The sequence below is a fragment of the Sminthopsis crassicaudata genome, chromosome 1 (assembly GCF_048593235.1).
Source record: "Sminthopsis crassicaudata isolate SCR6 chromosome 1, ASM4859323v1, whole genome shotgun sequence".
Lineage (NCBI taxonomy): Eukaryota > Metazoa > Chordata > Mammalia > Dasyuromorphia > Dasyuridae > Sminthopsis > Sminthopsis crassicaudata.
Window position 1 is genome coordinate 620789694 of NC_133617.1, and position 21198 is coordinate 620810891.

Consider the following 21198-nt stretch of genomic DNA (forward strand, 5'->3'; position numbering starts at 1 on the left):
CATTTGAAACATCAAAGATGTTACATGGTGATTCTGTGCATTTCCCCTAACAGAGCCCTATCCCCACCACTCCCTCAGAGATGTTGAAACCCAAATATTCTTGAAAGTGATCAAGGTCCCTTTTGGTTAAAATCCTATTTCTGCCCTGAGTGCTTCCTTTAACTACAGCCTCTGAATGCAGAGGAAAATGGGAGAAAGCTAGGCAAAAATGAGGATGCTACAAGGGTGCTTACTGCTAAAGAAGGCAGCAGAATAGAATAAAAAACCTAGGCAATATGAAGAATTTATTTTACACACTGCCCGACTCATTTTATGGGGATTAGACAAACCAAAGACCTAATTTCTTTCTTAGCTCACCAAGAAACATTGAATTCTTGCAATTGAAACTCTCAAACTATTCCCACAGGAGAATCTTTGGTAGCTATGGTTCCTTCTAATTTTATGTTAGGATTGTTTTAGTACCAAAAACTATTTAAGGATGCCTCATGCTATCAAGAAAAGAACATTATCCTAGACACAAAAAGACACAATCCTAGTCTACATTCACGTAGCTAATTAGTGTGAAACTGAACAGGCAAAGTATTTGACTTCTCTGAGCCTGATCTTTGAAATGGAAAGAATTTTGGATACAAATTTCTGGAAATTTGTTTAAACTTTGGAGATGTTTGTAAGGTTTTGATGTATTATACTGGAGATCAGAAATTTGTTTAAACTTTGGAGATATTTGTAAGGTTTTGATGTATTATATGGGGAGTCAGAAAGTCATGAGTTAGAATTATATCTGAGACAATTAGATGAGCCTGGGTAAGTCATTTAACCTCTCAACCTAAATTTCTTTATCTACAAAATAGAAACACTAACCAAGCCCAATGGTTATTGTGTAACTCAAATGAGATAAGGTATGTAAAATGTATTGCACTTGGAGTTATTATTAGTTGAATGAGAAGCAATAGCCTTTAGCCAAGAGCATCACAATAAAGTAGGACCTTACTAAGAATTCTCATGAGCAAAAGTGGGAGTTGGGGAAAGAAAGCATATGTGTGTTGAAGTTGAGAGAGTGTATCAATAACTGGCTCCTGAATTGATAAAGAGAAAAGCTACCTTGTGAGGTATGTCATCAATAATCACCATGATACCGCTCACATTTAAAATCACGATATTGACTAACACTCTGTTTTCTTTCTAAATTTGATAGGAAAGCAAAGATATCCTGTTAGTGGATCTAAACTCTGAAATCGGCACCAATCAGAATTCTCTAAGAGAAAATCCCTTCTTAACCAATGGCATCACTTCCTGCTCGCTTCCTCGACCAAAGCCCCAGACACCTTTCTTGCCTGAAAATGCTTTTTCTGCCAATCTCAACTTCTTTCCCACCCCTAATCCTGACCCTTTCCGTGATGATCCTTTCACACAAGCAGACCAATCGACACTCTCTTCATTTGATTCTCCCAAACCTCCAGATCAGAAGAAAGAGAGTCTGAATAGTTTCTTACCGATTCCACTGAGTAATGGGTCTCTGAATGGAGATTTTGATTACTTTGGGCAACAGTTTGACCAGATTTCTAATCGAACTGGGAAACAGGAGGCTCAGGCAGGCCAGTGGCCCTTTGCAAATTTGCAAACCCAGTCTACAATCAGAACTCAGAATGGGGTACCGGAAAGAGAACAAAATGGCTTTCTTGTCACATCTTCCCCCAATTTTTTTGTGGGAACCCCTTCCAAAGGACTGTCACTACCCAACGGAATAAAGCAGGACACAGAAAACTCTGCCCAGTCCTCATCACATGACTCCATAACAATTATCCCACCTCCACAAAGTACCAAACCTGGAAGAGGCAGAAGGACTGCTAAGGTGAATTACCTTCTTCACATATCCATTGGCAGAATGCATGTTCGATACCAAAGGGTGGCTTAATGAAAGCTTTTTTTTTTTAACTCCCTCTGCTACTGTAATTCCCAGTGTGGCATTCAGGTAGAAGGTGGGACCAGTCACATCAGTTCTCCAGGAATATTTCCCTCTAATCATTCGTCGTTTTTAAACTTCCCTTTCCCCTTACAGCAGTGTTTATCACCTGCTTTCCACTTGCATGCTTTATCACTTAATATATTTAACTAAACAAGTTTTCCATTTTAATGCTGCCGGGCTTCTGTATCTCTGGTAAGTTGATCTCTACCTACTATGGGGCAAGGGAAGGTCAGAGTTAGCTTTGAAAAAGTGCTGCCACAGTAACTTGTGAAATTGGGGTTTCATTTAGAAAAAAGAAATAGATGTTCATTCTAAGATTTATGAGTAGAAATCAACCCAATACTATTTTAAAGAGTTAAATCATCCTTTAGATTTGTATGTTTTAAAGTATATTGGTCTTCATATCTAACATAAGTACTATGGAATGACCTAGGTATTTTCTTGGTCAAATGTTTCCATCTGCACATATTTTTCCAGCTCTTAAGCAGATTATCTGACAAACTGGGGGGGAGGCCGGGAATGAGTCCATCTCAAGCAGGTGTCAGCACAGTTAAAAAAAAAATACAAAGAAATTAAAACTACAAAACAACAGCTGACTGGGAGTTAACACCTGATGTATCATTTTGGCTCTAACCTTTAACTCACTCTGCTCATCTATAAAATGGGAGATTTGGATAAGTTCTTCAAGATTTTTTCTTCCTCTAATGTTCCATGATTTAGCTATCTAGTCTGATCTTTTTCTGTCAACAGAGTTTTGGGTTTTAGGAAATTTAGTCTTTTCTTCTGAAAAGTGAAGAATGAGAATAGTTATGATTATTTACAATTATCAAACTGATTTTTTTCTGTTTTTCTTCCTTCCCTTTTCTTCTTTCTCCTCCTCCTACTACCACTAGTCTCCATTGAATGATATATTTGGGTCAGATCTTTTTGCCGCTCCTACTACAGAATCCCCATGTCAGACTTCACCAACAGGACCTCCTCCAGTCTTGCAGAATAATCCTATGGACCTCTTCAACAGTAATGCTCCATCCTCAGTGGGTTCCCTGGCTGGTCTAGGTAAGTGCATCAATTTCCTGTCCCTTATTTATTCAAGGCTTTATTCAAGATTCAAGCCTTCTAATTGTGAGGGATCTAAAGAACTGGAAGTGAGGGGAGGAGAGGTGGTTTCCCCTTCATAAAGGCAAGGTATATGTGTAAGTGTGTACGTGTGGATTAAAATGTACTGTGTTATCCAGAATATGGATAGCTAGGTGGTACAGTGGATAGAGGACTGGGCCTGGTATTATGAAGATTCATCTTCTTTCAGTTCAAATCTGATCTCAGACATAGCTATGTGACTCTGGGAAAGTCACTTAACCTTGTTTGCCTCACTTCTTCATCTGTAAAATAAGCTGAAGAAGAAAATAATAAACCAAGAGAACCCTGAATGGGGTCACACAAAGTTGGACAATACTGAAAATGACTGAATAACAAAAATCCAAAATATATTCTCACTGATCTACAAGTTTCTCAGGGCATTGTATTAAAATTATTTGCCCCCATGATCATACTATCAAGTTGTAGCAGGGGTGAGACTTGAACTTGGATCTTCTTGCCTCCATTTCTGTAGCCACATTTACACCATAAGCACAGAGCCTCAAACCTTAAGACAAATCAATTCAGTCTCCAAAAACAAATTTAAAAATCATTTATTGGTTTATTTATGTATGAGAAAGACAGAGGGAGAGAGAGAGAGAGAGAGAGAGAGAGAGAGAGAGAGAGAGAGAGAGAGAGAGAGAGAGAGAGAGAGAGAGAGCTGAATTATGTGATCTTTATTTAAAAGAACTGATAGGTGACTTGTAAATTTTGTATTATGCAGAAGTTCAGAGAGCATGTGGTCATTGGGGATGGAGAAGGATTGCAGAACAGTAATCATAAAATCATAAGCATGAATGAGAAAGGGCAGAATGCTTCCCAAGGATGGGAGAGTGTAGAACATCATATCTCCTTCACAATTTGATCCTGAAATGGCTGGCTCAGCAAGACCACTCTGAATCAGCCTCCCATAATTCTCATACTTGTTGCTAATTTCAGTTCTTTCAACCAATGTCTGTCCTTTGAGGAAAGGGAGAGAATAATATTTGCTGTTTGGCACTTGTACAGATTCCCACCACTTAGGAGTGGGAAGGTTCCAGGTAACATTTTCCTCCTTGCAGTTCTTAAACCAGAAATTTGGATTTCTCAGATTTTGATACCAGCTCAATCATTAGATGTGCCCTTCTCTAGGAAAACATTTTGATGCTGTTGTGTTAAATTTGTTGAGTCATGTCTGGGTGGAAGCAGGGTTGTTACTCAGCTGCTGAGTGGCTAAAAATTATTTCTTGTGCATACTCCCTAACTTCTTCTGATTCTCCTTGATAGCATATATGCTAGTACTCTTTGCAAATGTCATATGGTTTTTCCTGGGCTTCACTGTTGCACTTCTTACCCTGAAAAGCAGACATTGTGGACTCCTTTATAGCAAGGAGGAAAATGACGGCTGTCATGGCTGTGATTAAATAACATGAGAGAACTTGTCCTCTGATATTAATCCATGCCTTGAAGAATTTTTATAGCCAATATTTTACTAGTCAGTCTGAAAATACAGCTGGACCCAATAACTGTTAATTTATTCAAATGAAGCAAAGCTTTTTTGGCAAGATGCCCCTTTTGAGGCCTTGGGATGCACAACAGCAGAATACTGATGATTCTTCAGAGTTTGGCCATTGCTGTAAAATGAGCTCTACAGTATAGGCCCTGTCCACTAGCTGTGAGCCTCCGCCAAGCCACAGAAGGTTGTAGGTCTGGCTTCCGCCCCCAGCTGGGTGATCACATCCTTTGGTGAGCTGATGCGGGTAGAAGCTTAACACTAATACTAACACACAGCTGAGACCTGGCATCAGGAAGACAGGAGACTGACCACAGATACACCTTCTTCCTTCCCTACTCCTCCTCTGCCTTGTGTGCCTCACACACACACACACACACACACACACACACACACACACACACACACACACACACACACACTCCTGGCTTGGAGGACTTGCAAAATAGCCTCCTCTTGTGAGTGATGAGGAAGGAAGGCTGAAAGCTGAAAAACTCTTAACTCTTGTTTAGAGTCCTTTTTTCTTCCTCCTTGTCCCTCAAGCCTCATGATCAAAGCCACAAATTTTGCTCTTAAGAAAGTAAGAATAGATAGCACAAGACACAAAGTTTGTGAAATGCTAGCCTGTCTTTTAGCTATTCTACAACTGATTGAAAAAAAAAACCTAATTAGTAAATAATGAGTAAGAGAAAAGTCATTAATGGAACTAAAATGACAGGTCTGCTCATCTGAGTGGATTATTCTTTCTAACATCTTTGAGTCAATCCAGTTTTTAGGATTATGTAAAACTGTTACTTCAGAGAATCCCAGATTTAGAACTGAGAGAACTCTGAGGTCAGTTCCAATTCCTTTATTTTGCAGATGAGGAAATAGAAATTTAGAAGTATGAAGTAACTTGCCCAGGCTCATGCTATTATCTAGGCAGGGTTTGAACCTGGGTTTTCTTGATTCCAAATACAGCACTCTATCCAACATACCCTGCTCTGTCTCATGCCAGAGAATCAGCTCTTCTCAAATTATGCAGTGGGAGATCCTCTAGCTGAGTAAAGCAGCAAAACACATCAGTACTCTCTGGATCTAAAGTCAGTTCCAGTCATCCTTATCTGTATCTTACCACTGAACTCAGATGGTTTCAAAGGAGAAGAGGCTGGTGATTTTGCATAGCCCTCCTTCATTAAACCCAATTCATTTGCAACTCATGGAATCATCTTCTGGATGTCGTGCTCTACTTTGAGAACAAACTACAACTACAGAATTAGTCAACATTCTATAATAGAAGGCTTTAATTATATGGCCATACTATGGTTAAATTCTTACAAAGTAAAGGAGTTTTAATTTTCCTCCTTTCCTCTTCTGATTTTCCCACTATCTCTAGTTTCTTAAGTACAATGATCAGGGAATGGTAGTTGGAAACAATTTATTAGTGTGTTGGCTACAATAGATATTTACTTGGTATCCAAGAAGTAAACTTGGTATCAAAATGGAAGAGGGAAATATGGAGACAAATATAAGTTCCAGTCTCATTAACTTTTTGAACTTGGACATCTGAACCTGTTTCCTCTTCTGTAAAAAGAGTTTAGACTGTTTCTAGGGATCCTAGGGAGCTCTAACATGCACAATTTTCTTTACTTAGCAAACAGGTACAATTTGCTAAAAACTAGCCAATTTTTTTTTTGTCTTCTCTCTACTAGAGTTCTGTTCTATTTAAAATGTAAAATCCATTCTTAGCTCATGGGAAGTACAAAACTAGTAGTGGGTCAGGTTTGGTTGAAGGCTATGGTTTAATGATTCCTGGTCTCAATCATGGTGATCATATAAAAATATCAGAGTTCATTTAGATTATCCTATAACCTCACTATATGTGTACAAGCAGGGCATAATATATGGCTGCTAATAATAAATTCAATTTATCAAGCACTTTTAAGATTGCCAAGTGTGGCAAGATCCTAAAAAGTTGTTTGATTTCTCCCCCCGCCTAATATATCCTTCATCTGATACAGAAATAGCATTACCAAGGTCTCTTGTTCTATTTTAGTGAGATTAGGAAACTTTGAAGAACTTAGTGTCAGACAAGTTCAAGGCAGGTGGAGTTTTGAAATTAGGACATGGGCTCTTTGTTTTCTTTTAAATGTGTGTGGAGATGAATTGTAGGTATTTGCTTAGTAATGGTTAAGAAGGTACCCTAAATTTTCAGTACTCCCAGAGGAGGTGAAAGAGGAAATGCCTAAACCATCAGAATAAGCTGAAGGAAACTCTGCTAAAGGAAGCAGGGATCACGAGAATTAGAGAAACGCCTTTATTCTAAGGAGAAGCTTATATGATATCACATGAGGCAGACATGTTTAATAGCTTGTAAGAAAATATGTTTAATAGGATGGAGAGTTCATGGAAGTTTGAGGAGAGTGCCTCACGAATACCTTCACCTGCTTCTACCTTTCTGATTAGAGGGCTCAAGAACAAAGGAAAAAATTCCTCCCATCGCCTCCTTGTACAGAGGCCTCAAAATCACAGCCATCTCTTCATTTGCCACCAGTGGCTCAACTTGGTTTTGACTCCACTGCCATCCTAAATGTGTCCTATGGACAGATTTATCATCAGGAAATTCACCATGGTAGACATTGCTTCATCTTTGTTTCACATACCTTAGCAGTACTCTCTGTTGCTTCTGCCTCTTTGAAAGTTATCATAAAGAGAGAAAAAACTCCCCCAAGAAGCCCTTTTCAAAGATAACTCAGAAATCCTGCCATCTCTTCATTTTCCACCATAGTCATTACTTCATTTTCCTTAATTGCTTTTCAGTTTCCTTTTGTTTGTTGTCTTTCCCCATTAAAATTTCTTGAGAGGAGAGACTGTCTTTCTTATGATTTTTATTCCCAGCACTCAGCACAGTGCTTAGTCTATAGGAGGCACTTAATAAATGTTTATCATCTGTTACATCTCACCATTATCCTCACATTCCTGGCTAAATGTAGGTTGGATGATACAAGGTAGAAAATGTGATTTAAAGTAGTTTTCTCACTCTCTATGAACCTCTCACTACCTTCAACAAGTTTCCCATTACAGTCACAACTAAAAAAAATTTTAGATCTCCTTCATATCAAAACTTGATGCATTAAAATTGGTAGAAATTTTGAAAGGTCCCCCTGGAATGTGAGCATAATGAGGTTTCATGAAAATGAAGTGCCACAAATGTATATGAATTATCTTAAAATTAACTGTCTGGTGTGGTGTCTAGCTTGGCTTTGTGTATAGGCATTGTTACATTACATTTGTGCAACAAGAGTATCCATTTCCTCCTATGTTTGGGCACTTAATAAACTACCACAGGATTGCCAATTGAAGATTTAAATCTTATATCTTTGACATTTCTCAGTTAGTGAAATTTAATATTTTTCCTCTTTATTCCTTAGGTGGCTTACCAGTAACAACACCTCAGCCAGCATCATGGAACCCACCATCCTTAGTTTTCAACCAGTCCACCTCAGTGCCCATGATGAGTTCTCAGCCTTCAGGATTCAGTCAGTCTCTCACCTTTAGTACAAACCCAACAGCCTCAGGCTGGGATCAGCCAACATCCTTTGGAACCCCAACATCATCCTCACCCCCTCCTCTCTGGGGCTCTACCACAAGTGCACCAGCTAATACATGGCCATCCCAAGCCTCTATGGGGAATCCTTTTCAGAGTAACATATTCCCAACATCTCCCACACCTGGCCAACAATCATCTGTGCTTATCTCAGGCTCGACACCTCAGCCTCCTCCCCGAACTGTCCCACAGAGGGATATCTCTTGTGATGCTTTCACTGCCTTAGACCCACTTGGAGATAAAGAAATCAAAGAAGTGAAAGAAATGTTTAAGGACATCCAGCTGAAGCAGCGACCAGCAGTGCCAGCAAGGAAGGGGGAGCAAGCATCGTCTGGGCCTTTGGGAGCCTTCTCCAGTTACTTCACTAGCAAAGTTGGAATTCCACAAGAGAGTGCAGAGAATGATGATTTAGATGCTAATCAGTTGTTGGCCAAGATAAATGGTAAGGTATTTTCCCCTGACAATCTTGTCCAAGGTAATCAGGTCCAGAAGAATCTAGTCCTAGCTTCTTTGTCATTTCATTAATCATTCAGTAGCTGAATTAAAAATGTAACTATTTATGTCTTGGAATACTTTAATGAGCATGATTGTTATCTTTGGAAAAACTGGCCTGATATTGCCCCCTAGTGACAGGTGTCTTAGCACTGGTCACACTAGCCTTGAGAAGTGTTGGAAACACTTGCAGAGTTCTCAGGGCTGACTCATAATTCTGGTCCTCTTTCAATTTCTGCATTAATTCTATCTTAAACAGCCTTTAAAGAGATCTTAAAAGCCTCTAACTTCATAATAATAAGGAGCTCTTTTTGAAAGAGATCTTAAAAGTCTCTTACTTCACACTAATTAGAAGCTCTTTTATAGGGGCGGTGCATGAAGTAGAAGGGGAAGGAATAAGCATTTATTGAGTTCCTACTACATGCCTGGCATTGTCTGAAGAAGGGAAACAGACTTAAAACTCATCAGTCTAGAGAACTATCAATGTGATCGAGAAGACTCATCTGTAACATAGCCTTAATCACTTTGCATAGTCTCATGTGCTGAGGTTAAAATACTTTGCCAGTTAGATAGCCAGTAGGTATCAGAGGCAGATTCCGAGCCCATGTTTTCCTGAATGCAACACTGGCCTTCTATGTACAATATTGCGTTTGAATTCTTCCTCGAAATTCTAAGAAAGAGGTATGTAAGTGATTTTATCAAATCAAATATGATTAACACTTGTAAAATTATTATCACAGTGTCTACAACACAGTGAACACAATAAATGTTTGTTCTCCTTTATCTCATTAGGCAAATATTATCAGGGAAACTATTTAGACAAGAAACCAATCTACTAAGTAGCATGTTTTGGATTTTTGTTCTTTTTTTTTTCTTTTTTAAAGAAGCACCAAAGCCAGTTCCCAGGCAAAGCACCCCATTAGCATCCAAGCCAGTGGAAAGCTCATTTGAGAACCTTTTTGCAAAAGATCCTTTCCGTTCTCCGTTGCAAGCACCCGTAAGTATGATTATTAGGAGAGAAACCTGAAAACTTGACAAATTATTATTTAGTAATAATAATACTAATGTTCAATCTAATTGATAGGATCAGTTTGTTCCACTTTAATTTTTAGTGAATCTAACTTTTAATTCTTAATTCACATTTCTGTCATACATACACAAAAAAGATTGAAGATTTAACTTTGAGAACTACACTCATCTTTGACATCTTACTTCTCCTAGTCAAAGATAATACCTGCCACATTATGGAGGTTAGAATGCCCCTACAGTCTGGAAAATCTGCATATGATTTTTTTTGGTTCACTTCATACTAAAGAAGAAATCTGAATCTTTTTTTTTCTTTTATGGGGTGTTTACAGTATTATACATATATCTTATGTATTTGAGTTTCTAAACCTTTTCTGTGTCTTCTATTGGTCTTTGTGTATTTTCTGCAGCTTCCACAAAGCTCCCTCAAAATTCCCATTTAATTTCTTATGTCAGTTTATTATATAGTGCATCCTTGATAGGGAACGCATATGTGAAAAGGATAATTACTAACTTTCAATGGTCACCACATGCTTTCAACTGTTATACTTGGGCAAAAATAAATACTTTAAAATAAAGTGCCTGTCCTTGGAAGTATTTATTATGTCATCTGAATTTAAATGTTTTTCCAGGAGAAACTCAAAGCTATAATTCTACCCTAAAAAGACTTAATTTTTAAAAATATGATTACTTTAATAGCAACAAATCTTAGAAATTACACCAAATAGTATGCTTAGGAAACAAACTTTCTGTTATAAGTTTGTACTTTCACTTGGATCTAATTATTATCACTACTTATATTTCCATGGAATTCAATGGAACCCAGAGATGTAGTTTCCCAACTATTTTCTCACACAGCTCTATAATCCAACCAAACTTCTTAAAAAAAAATTCTACAGATAATTTGAATTTTTTTATTATAGCTTTTCATTTACAAGATATGTGCATGGGTAATTTTTCAGCATTGATAATTGCCAAACCTTTTGTTCCAACTTTTCTCTTCCTTCCCTCTACCTGTTCCCCTAGATGGCAGGTTGACCAATACATGTTAAATATGTTAAAGTATAAGTTAAATACAATATATGTATACATGTCTAAACAGCTATTTTGCTGTAGAAAAAGAATTGAACTTTGAAATAGTGTACAATTAGCCTGTGAAGGAAATCAAAAATGCAGGTGGACAAAAATAGAGGGATTAGGAATTCTATGTAGTGGTTCATAGTCATCTCCCAGAGTCCTTTCACTGGGTGTAGCTGGTTCAATTCATTACTGCTCTATTGGAACTGATTTGGTTCATCTCATTGTTGAAAATGGCCACGTCCATCAGAATTGATCATCATATAGTATTGTTGTTGAAGTATACAATGATCTGGTCCTGCTCATTTCACTCAGCATCAGTTCATGTAAGTCTCTCCAGGCCTTTCTGAAACCATCCTGCTGATCATTTCTTACAGAACAATAATTGATTTTTTTTTATAATCAAGACTACTTATATATAAAATACAGATCTACATTCAAAGATAAGACTATTTATAAGTTTCCATTTGGATGTTATATCTCCATAGACTGTGTCCCATCAGCCAACATCTCATCTATATGGGGATCCTTTTGGAAATCGGTTTGCATAACTTCTGTAAGTAAAAGGTTCTATAAAGTTAATTGTCTGAGGGGAAATTAAATAGAATAAAGAAATAGGATAAAGTTAAGTGTGCTTTACTTGGAAGTAACAAAGTTGGGATTCCATTCTTAAAACAATAGCACAATGTGGAGAATTCAATTATAGATATCAAAGTTTGTTGGTGGTATGTCAGATAATTCAATTTCTTCTACCCATGAAATCTATACCTTAGTTCTTATGAACATGGAGTCCTACATTCCTTATATATGCTAAAATATTAAAAAAAAATGGAGGACTTATGAATTCCCCCAAAGTGCCACAAGCAAGAAGGATGATGCTTTGTTTAATAGTTTGGGGGGATATTATTTGGGAGTTTGAAGTATAGCTCTTGAAATTTACACTGAGCACAAGAATTCCTAGTTAAACCTCCAGCTACACAAACAGGAAATTCAGGCTGAAGACCAAGAGGAAGATATTTTTGATTATACTTGTCCCCAATTCCTGTTGTGACAGAATTGTATGTTTACACAGGTCCCCAATCCTTTACCTGTTACATGAAAAGAGAATAGTAAATAGCTTCATCTTTGGTTTCAAGCATGACTAGTCCACACCAGTTAACTTTAGACATATCAGATGTCACCACTGTATATAGTGCTTTTTATTCTTAAAATATCAGGTGAGTATTGGATAAGGATTTGAGGAGGGAAGGAAGAAGAGAGTAACATATATGGAAAATAGCTGCTAATCTACAAAATAATCAAGACTTCTACCAAGTTGGGCTTTTCTATTCCTTTTACTTGAAAGTTATATATCATAATAGATTTGTCTTATACTTCTGGACAATTAAGGAACAATTTGAAGGACTAAAAATGAATATAATTTCCCTGGGAGCAGCACAGTTTACCTTCAGGGAGTGATTTTCCTATTGAGGATTTAAATTATTTCCCATTTGTGGCTTTTTCTTATTTAATGATATCTGAAACTATTCAATTTTCAATTCCCCAAAAGCTGCATTTTTGTCCCATTAATAGTGAAACAATTATAATCATTTTTCTGTGTATGTAAAGACTTGTGACTTTTTTCTCTTATTCTTCATTAGGATTTTGATGCGTTCCATATCAAGATGACCACATTTGCCAAGGACAAAGCTACTAGTGGGACAACTTCTTGTCTTGCTCCAGCTTCAACATTCATTACCTTTTGCCTAATTCCTTGATGGCTTTTTTTTTTTTTTTTTTTTTTTTTTTTTTTTTTACTTATAGAGATATCTTTTCACTTTTTGCCCAGACATAAAGCTAAGCTTCAAAGCTGTGGCTTGAAACATAAGACATAAGAATATGACCTTCCAAATCTTAAAATAAATGAAGTCAAAGGATTTTCTCCAATGTGGAAGGGATTGGGGGAGGGGGAGGAGGAGAGTGTGTCTATTAGAGTCCCTATCACTTTTCTTTCTCAAAACACCTGACATCTCACAAAGAACAAATGTTAAATAATACCATCTAAAGTAAACACACACTCCTTCCAGAACTCTTGCTCTGCTAACAAATTTTGAAGTTACTTTTATTTAACAAGTTTAGAATTTGTGTGGAGGTCTTCTCCCCCTCCCCCCTTTTTTGAAAAGCTTACAAACTTAAAAATTCATGGTTGTAAAAGGACTGGGCATTTATTAAAATAAAACAAAACAAACAAGACAAAATCTTACTTTCTCCTCTCCCCTTCCATCTCCAGTAATGTAACCTAAAGAAAGTCCTTCAACCATTCATAGATATTTGTTGTCACATTACATATCTCCAGACCTCACTTTTAAAAGGATGAAAACCTTTTTTGAAGCTCACTTTTGGGAAGTTCTGCCTGGCCTTATTATAGGACTGACTTTGGGCTTTTTGTTTGTTTTTTACTTTGATAGAAAAACTAAAGCAAATTATCAGTAAGCATATTGAGGGGAGGGTAACATTTCTTCTCCCCTACTCCTAAAACATTCACTATATGATCTAATTTTTAACATTTCCCTTACTTTGACCTTATACTTTCCCCTTTTGTAGAGCTGGCAAGATTCTCTTGGTTTATGAGAAAATAATCTCTTTACCAAACCACAGGTCTGACACTGTTTTGAGGCCTTTTGGTTGAAAGAGGGTATAGTCACTTAATTAGAGTGATTCAACTAGTGGACACATACTTCTTTTTCCTTAACTGAATATGAGGCCACCATCTTGAATTCAGGTTCCAAAATCCAGATCTTTTGATAACATTTTTCAATGAGACTGCTAAAAGTCTACTCATCGTGGAGATAATTGTACTCAAAAGATCGGTCTATTATTAAATAAAATGATTGATCTAAATGCTTCTGGAGTTTTAAGTGGTTACATTGGACCCTTTAAAGTAACTAGGGAATTTTTTTCAAACAATGACTAGGGATTGATAAAGACAAAAAAAAAAAAAAAAAATGGATGAAAGATGTCCAGAATCTGAAGTTATTGGTTATAATCATGATCATATTGACCTTTTTTTTCCCTCTCTTTTTGAAAAACCAAAAACAAACTTGAACACTTTCCCAGTATATTTTATCTCTCTACTTTTAGCACAATTATGGGAGTGAATTTTTGCCAAAATGAATTTTGTATTGCGTGTGTGTTATTGTTATTGCTTGTCTTTGACCCTTAACTCTCAGGTTCTTGTGGATGTTAAACATCCACATTCAATGTTAATTTTGGGTGGAGGAAAAGGATACCTGCCTGCAGTGTCAACCAACTGGTAGACTCATGCACTTCTTTTGATTTACCCCTAAACCCTAAATAATTGTGTCTAAGGTAAAATTATGGTGACTTATCTAATGGTAGTAGCTGATCAATGTATAGGCTTAACTTTTCTGTCTGGCTTTCTGCTCAGCCATTTATAAATATGAACTTGAAATAGTATTTTAATGTCCAAATACCTAAACTTGTGCTAAAACTGGAGACAATTATTTGTAGGTAACTGGGATTTTTGAAAGTAATTTCTTGAAACTGAATTTCAGCCACACATGTCCTGTACAGATCTATTTTTTTCTCCTGTGCACTTTTCTGTAATGCAAATAAAGCTATGAATTTACTCCTTCTCAATAAACTGGAAATATAGAACCAATTGCATCTTGTCCATTTATTCTACCTTCCTGAAGTCCTCTTCAGATAACTTGTGGGATATTTAGTACTTCAAGGTGGGACTGAAAGAAGATAAAGATAGATGAAAATCAGTGGTGCTTAAATTATTTTTCCCCAAAACTAGGTCATCTAACTTCATTTTCTGGTATTACCTGTCCTTCAATGAAAAATGGAAACAGATTCTAAAATGATTACTAATCTGAGAACAAGGCTGTGGATGGACAAGAATAACCCTGAACTATCAGTAAGCTGACTGTAATGGACAGCTAACTGGTGTAGTGGGTAAAACACTAGCCCTGGGATCTGGAGGACTTAAATTCAAATCTGGACTTTAGACATTAGCTATATGATTCTGGGCACATTACTTAGAACTGATTGCCTCTCTCCCAAATTGAATATAATAATAACTAACATTTGTAAAGTATCTACTTGGAGTCAGTCACTGCTAAGTGTTTTGTTATATTTCAATCTCATCCAGCTCTTTGGAGTTTTCTTGGCAAAGATACTTAAATGATTTGCCATTTCCCTCTATGGCTTGTTTTACAGATGAGGAAAATGAGACATATAGGGTTAAGTGACCTACCGAGAGTCATATAGCCATATATACTGATCATCATATAATAAATAGAAACTACCTGCTATTAACTAAGTGTTTGAGGTGGGATTTGAGTTCAAGATGATGAGTCACTATCCAATGTGCTATTTAGTTGCCCTCTATATCTCAATTAAACACAACACTTAGAGGGAGATTCTATTATTATCCCCATTTTACAGAAAAGGAAACTCAGATTAAGTAACATACCCAGATTCACATAAATTATAAGTGTCTGAGTCTTCATTGCTGGCACACTATCCACAATCACACCTAGCTGCCTTAGCCTGATTCCTCTTAATCTTTTCCATGCTACAGTGTCTAGTTCATTTCCAGAGTCAAGCAGGAAAAAAAAAATGTTTAGGCAAGCTTTGGTTCTATAGACAAACTTCAGGGTTAAACTAATTTTATTACAAGAGCACCATGCAATGAGGCTAACTGAGGAGGAAGGAGAAACTATTTCAAAACAAACTAATATAAAGTTAAAGTTTTTGAAGGTAGACATGACCTACCTCTGGTTGTTTGCCAGCCCTTCATTCATTTAATGCAGACTTCCCTTCTCCACCCCCACCCTTCCACTCTGATGTCAGTAGGTAAGAATGCAGGAAAATAGCTCACACTTGGAGACTGTATTGCTTCCCAGCACTGCAGAAATAGCTAACCTGAACCAGGAGATTTGAGAAGTAATTCTCTGTTGTACAAATTCTCTGCAATATCTAGATGCTTGGACGGAGGATAGGAAGGGGAGTCAAGGAAGGCAGTGGAGAGGAGGGAAAGGCAAACCCTTCTAATAGACTGCCTATTTCAGCTTTCTTGCTTAACCTTTTCAGCTCTTTCTTTCCAAGAAAGCTTTTAACCTTCATACTTTTATTAGTGTTGTGAAGAGCAAGGACTTTTAATGAAGTGGAAACCACCTGCTGTTAACTAACCCAAGAGTAAAGTGAAATGCTTACTCAAGCAGTTTTTCCAAGAGGGGGAGAGGGAGTGGGAGAAAATAAGGGTAAAATGACCTTGTCCTTGACTGGACACTTCAAGCTGGAAGTTATTTACTTACTAACACCATTCTCATCTGTTCAGATTTTAACAGTCGTCATGTTATTTGTGACAGGGCTTCTTTTTTAGATAGCAAGAAAATATGACCTACAAAGTATAAGCACATGAGGAGCTTTTAAAAAATATAATAAATATAAGTCTAAAACTAAAAGTTAGCATAAAAATGTGCAATGGGGAAATACAAGAGACTTTCATGAAAAATGCAAAATTAAAGCAGAGTCCCCTTTTCCTCTGTAAATAAGAACTACAATTCTGAAAATAGAACAAAGAACAAAGAAAAAAATAAAGGCATAAAAACAAGAGGAAAATAAAAAATAACTTTGTTAATGATATAGTTTACTTAGAAAATCCCAGAGATTCTGGAAAAAATATCCTAAAAAAAGTTTCAGGATACAAAACAAACCCATAAAAAGTCATAACATTTTCATGTAACAATAACAAAATCTAGGAGCAAATAATCAAAAGGGAAATCTCATTCAGACCAACAAAATGTATAAAGTATATCTGGGCATTAATCTACCATGGTGCATTCAAGAGAAAATGATTTTTTTTTAAAAAGTCCCTTAAAGGGGGCAGCTAGGTGGCACAGTAGATAGAGCACTAGCCTTGAATTCAGGAGGACCCGAGTTCAAATATGGTTTCAGACACTTAACACTTCCTAGCTGTGTGACCCTGGGCAAGTCACTTAACCTCAGCCTCAGAAAAAAAAGAAAAGAAAAGAAAAAAAAAAGTCCCTTAAAGTAATAACATATTTAACTGGAGTACTTCTTGGTCTTTGCCAATATAATAAAATGACAATATTTATATTAATTTACCTATTTAAGGATAAAGTTCAATCCACCAAGGGAATACTTGTTAGAGTTAGGCAAAGAGATTTTTTTTTTGAAACAACAAAAGATATAAAATTTCATGGGAAAATAATGGGGAGAGGAAAAACAAAGGGGAGAAGCACTTCCAACATCTCAAATTATAATTTAATCACACATAGTATTTGCTACTGGTTACAAAATAGAAAATCAGTGGAACAGACTATATAAGGAAGAATTAGAAACAACTGAATTCAATAATCCAAAGCTCAATAAACCTGGGTACATAAATTACTTGAGGAAAGATTCCCAATTTGACTAAAGTTATTGGGAAAACTGAAAAGCAATTTGGCAGAGATTAGATTTAGACTAACATCTTACACTACAATAAGCTTCAAAAAAATATACCCAAATCACAAAATTAAGAGAACCAGATCAGAGGAATTAGGAAGAAATTATTAACTAAACAAGTGATTTAAGATAAAATAATTACCTAAAATGGAAAGGCTTTTGCACAAACAAAATCAATGCAAGTAGGATAGGAAGAGAAGTAAATGATTAAGGGAGGAAATTTGCATCATACATAAGGATCTGATATATAAGATTTATAAGAAAGTAATACCAATACATGAAAGTAAAAGCCATTCTCCCAATGGATAAATAGATAAAGGGTAGAACCAATTTATTTTATTTTATTTTATTTGCTGAGGCAATTGGGATTAAGTGATTTGCCCAGGGTTACATAGCTAGTAAGTGTTAAATATCTGAGGCCAGATTTGAACTCATGTCCTCCTGACTTCAGAGATGGTGCTCTACCACTGAGCTGCCCCAGTACAATCAATTCTTAAGAGAAAAATTGTCAATTAACAGCTATATAAATTGAAAAAAAAAAAAAACTTTTAAATTTCATCTGAAAAATTTAAAATGCCACTAATAACAGTAACTTCTAGTGCTATTGTTATTATTCAGCCCTTTCAGTTTTGTCCAGCTCTTCATGAGTTGTGATTTTTTTGTCCTAAATACTTTTTTCCAGCTCATTTTACAAATCAGGAAACCGAGGCAGTCAAGGTACTTACCTAGGGTGATAGTATGTAAGGACAGAATTGAACAGACTTGACTAGTGTCTAAAGCCAGATTTGAATTCAGGAAGAAGAATCTTCATGAGTTAAGAGGCCATACTCTACTGTTCCACATAACTGCTTTCAGTATTAGCAATCCCTTAAAATAGTATCCCAGCTCTGCCACTTGCTACCTATATGACAGGGTAAGGACTCTTTGGCTTATTTCATTATCTTTAAGATAAAGGAGTTAGACTAAGAATAATCTCTAGGCTTCTCCTGTCTAGTATGAGGCAGCTAGATAGCTCAGTAAATAGAACAGTTGACCTTGAATACAAATCCAGTCTCAAGCACTTGCAAGTTGTGTCTACCTCAGTAACCTCATCATTAAATGGAGATAACAACAGTACCTAATTTTAATGATTGTGAGTATATAATAGAATTACATTTGTAAAGTGCTTTGAGTACTATAAAGTTAGTTATTATTATTATTACTTATTTTACCTTATGCCATATTTTCATAGACCCAGTTGATTCCATTAAACATGTTATTCTTTGAGTTGCAAATTTATCCTTACCCTTACCAAAAAAAAAGTAAAACTGATTGGGTTTCCAATTCTTTTTCTTTAAAGGGAAGAGTGCCAGGCCTGGATAATTTCCAAATTAGATTGGCCTTTAAATAATCCAGTGGTCAAATAAGTTATATTTCCAGAAATATGTCATAAACAGCAGGAAGCACAATGCAAAGTCTTATTGCTGAAATAAGATCTTTCTCTTTTTCCCTGCCCCCTTTCCCTTCTCACCTTACCCTCCAAGATCTCTGGTTAATAGTTAAGCTATGATTATTTGAGGAGATTGCTAAATAATGAAATATCTGTGTTTCTTGCTGGGAAGTGTTTATGCAACATTATCCTTTTATTCTTAAAAAAAAAAAAAAAAAAAAACTACTTTGTTCGAATGTTGGAAGTGTGCTTACTATGGTGTTAGTCTGGAAAGCTCAGGATTAGGAACCCCAGCAACCCCTTTTAACATGATAGTCATTAGCATGTTGCTGATAGACAAGCTCCAGCAATTTGTCATCTTCCCTAATCAGTTAATGAAGCTCCTCTTAGGTTCTTGTTTTTCTGAAAAATTCCAGGTTTTAATTACTAGCCACATGCAACATACTAGATAAAATACTGAAAATATGTCCTGCAGGCCTTAATCATCTTTGGGGGCTGGAGGGGATCCTGAGTTGAAGGGCATTCTGTTTCTATACAGCCAGGTTGCCAAGTAGTCAGCTGTAGAGCTCTAACCAGTTATACCTTGGTTCTGATAGGCCAACTGTGGTCTTATGCTGCTGGGATCCAAGCTTCTGTGCTATTTGCATCCTGCTACATACCAGCAATATCACTAACCTCTCCTTCAACTTTCCCTTCACTTTCCCTCCTAGCATCTTGCCTATCCTTTTTATTTTTATTTTTTATTATTTTTATTTTTTATTTTTTTTGCTGAGGCAATTGGGGTTAAGTGATTTGCCCAGGGTCACACAGCCAGGAAGTGTTAAATCTGAGACCAGATTTGAACTCAAGTCCTCCTGACTTCAGGGGTGGTGCTCTATCCACTATGCCACCGAGCTGCCCCCTTGCATATACTTGTCATGTATTTTTTCCTCCCCCTTAGAATGAAAGCTCCATGAAGGCAAGGATTGGTTTGCTTGTATATAATTATATATCAGAGAATAGTACCTGGCTAGTAGTAAGTATATAATAAATGGCGCTTTTGTTTGTTTGTTTGTTATCTACTAAAAATAAAACCAGTTGACTGGGAGAGAAGGGTACCCTTCCCAAAATTAATGTAAAACTGAGATTTGAATTCAACTCTTTTAGCTCCATCCCTAATGATCTTCTATAATAGCACAGAATCTTCTTTTATAGGTATAGAAATGAGACTGAGAGAGGTAAAATCCAATCCAACCCAATAAACATTCACTAAGCACCTACTATGTGCTAGGTTGGAGATACAGCTAATAAAAAGAAAGTTTCCACCCTCAAATAATTTACAATCCAAAGGGAGAAATAACATGCAAAAGGAGGAAGGAAGGCAGAAGGAAGGGAGGGCATCTTGTTTTGTGGAGCTGAAATCCAGGAGAGTAGCAGATGAAGAATGGTCTGGGCTAAATGGGTTCTCTGCCTCTTTGGAAGGTGTTCATTAATCCTCCTTCCAGTCCCACAATCAGAAGGAAGTGGTTGTCAGTCAAGGTTTGAGTTAGTACGATGGTGAAATTAGAACTGATGAGCTTATTTTAAAAGGGTTATCTTGGTCTGTGGAGTTGAAAACCAATAGCACAGTAGATGCAGAGTAGAGTGAATAGGGGTTTCTTTTTAGAAGGTAAAACGAATTGTTTAGAACTACAAGTCAAGGATAGACTCAGTGCAACAGCTTATTTCACATATGTGAAGGATTGTCACCTAGAAGAGATATTGTTCCTAGAGGTTCAAAAGGGTCAAATACAAAATAAAATAAAATAATAAGTTTGTCATTTAAAGCCCTTCATGGTCAGAGAACAGGATTCTTTCCAATCTTCTTACATTTTACATATATTCTTCTTCCTATATTCTATAATACAGCAACACTTTCCTTCTTGCTGTTCTTTCCATACAACACAGACTCCAAACCTATTCACTGATTGAGTCTTATGCTCAGAATGCTTTATCTCATAGTCTGCTTGGCTTCCCTGATTTTTTCAAGACTCAGAGTGAATCCTACTTTATGCAAGACACTTTTACTCCACCCAGTTGCTACTGTTAATTCCTTTGAGATTACCTCTAATTTATGAGAGGGAAAGAGACAGACAATGACAGAGACAGACCAAGAACAGATACACATATCTAATATGTATAGTATTTTACATATTGTCTCCCTCATTTTTATAATGTCTGCCTTGTTAGAATGTGAGCTCCCTGAGGGAAAAGAATATGTTTTTGTCTTTCTTTGTATACCCAATATGTAACATAGTGTCTGGAATATAGTAAGAGCCTTGTAAATGTATATCCTTTAATGGGTCCATTCATACTTTACAGACATCCAGACCTTAATAATAATTACTTCTTCCAAGTGAGAGCCTTGATCTATTGAGAAGAGAATGATGGACTAGAAATCAGAAGGCAAAGGTAGGCTTGTTTTCAATTCTGCCATAATTTAGTTCGGTGCTTTTAGGCAAAGTTTTCTTTAGCCTCAGATTTTCATTTTTGAAATG

At 36.5% G+C, this 21198-nt stretch overlaps 1 protein-coding gene across 2 annotated transcripts in view; it reads left to right on the forward strand.

The window, feature by feature from the left end:
* The window catches only part of DAB2 (DAB adaptor protein 2), a 60263-nt gene extending 46996 nt beyond the window's left edge, over positions 1–13267 (forward strand). For both annotated transcript variants that reach the window (XM_074282606.1, XM_074282607.1), the window contains exons 10-15: positions 1196–1852; positions 2860–3022; positions 8003–8620; positions 9555–9667; positions 11262–11329; positions 12414–13267. In XM_074282606.1, the coding sequence (XP_074138707.1) occupies positions 1196–1852; positions 2860–3022; positions 8003–8620; positions 9555–9667; positions 11262–11324 (1614 nt within the window). In that variant the 3' untranslated portion in view covers positions 11325–11329; positions 12414–13267. The remainder of the gene's footprint in view (positions 1–1195; positions 1853–2859; positions 3023–8002; positions 8621–9554; positions 9668–11261; positions 11330–12413) is intronic.
* The last annotated feature ends 7931 nt before the right edge of the window (positions 13268–21198 follow it).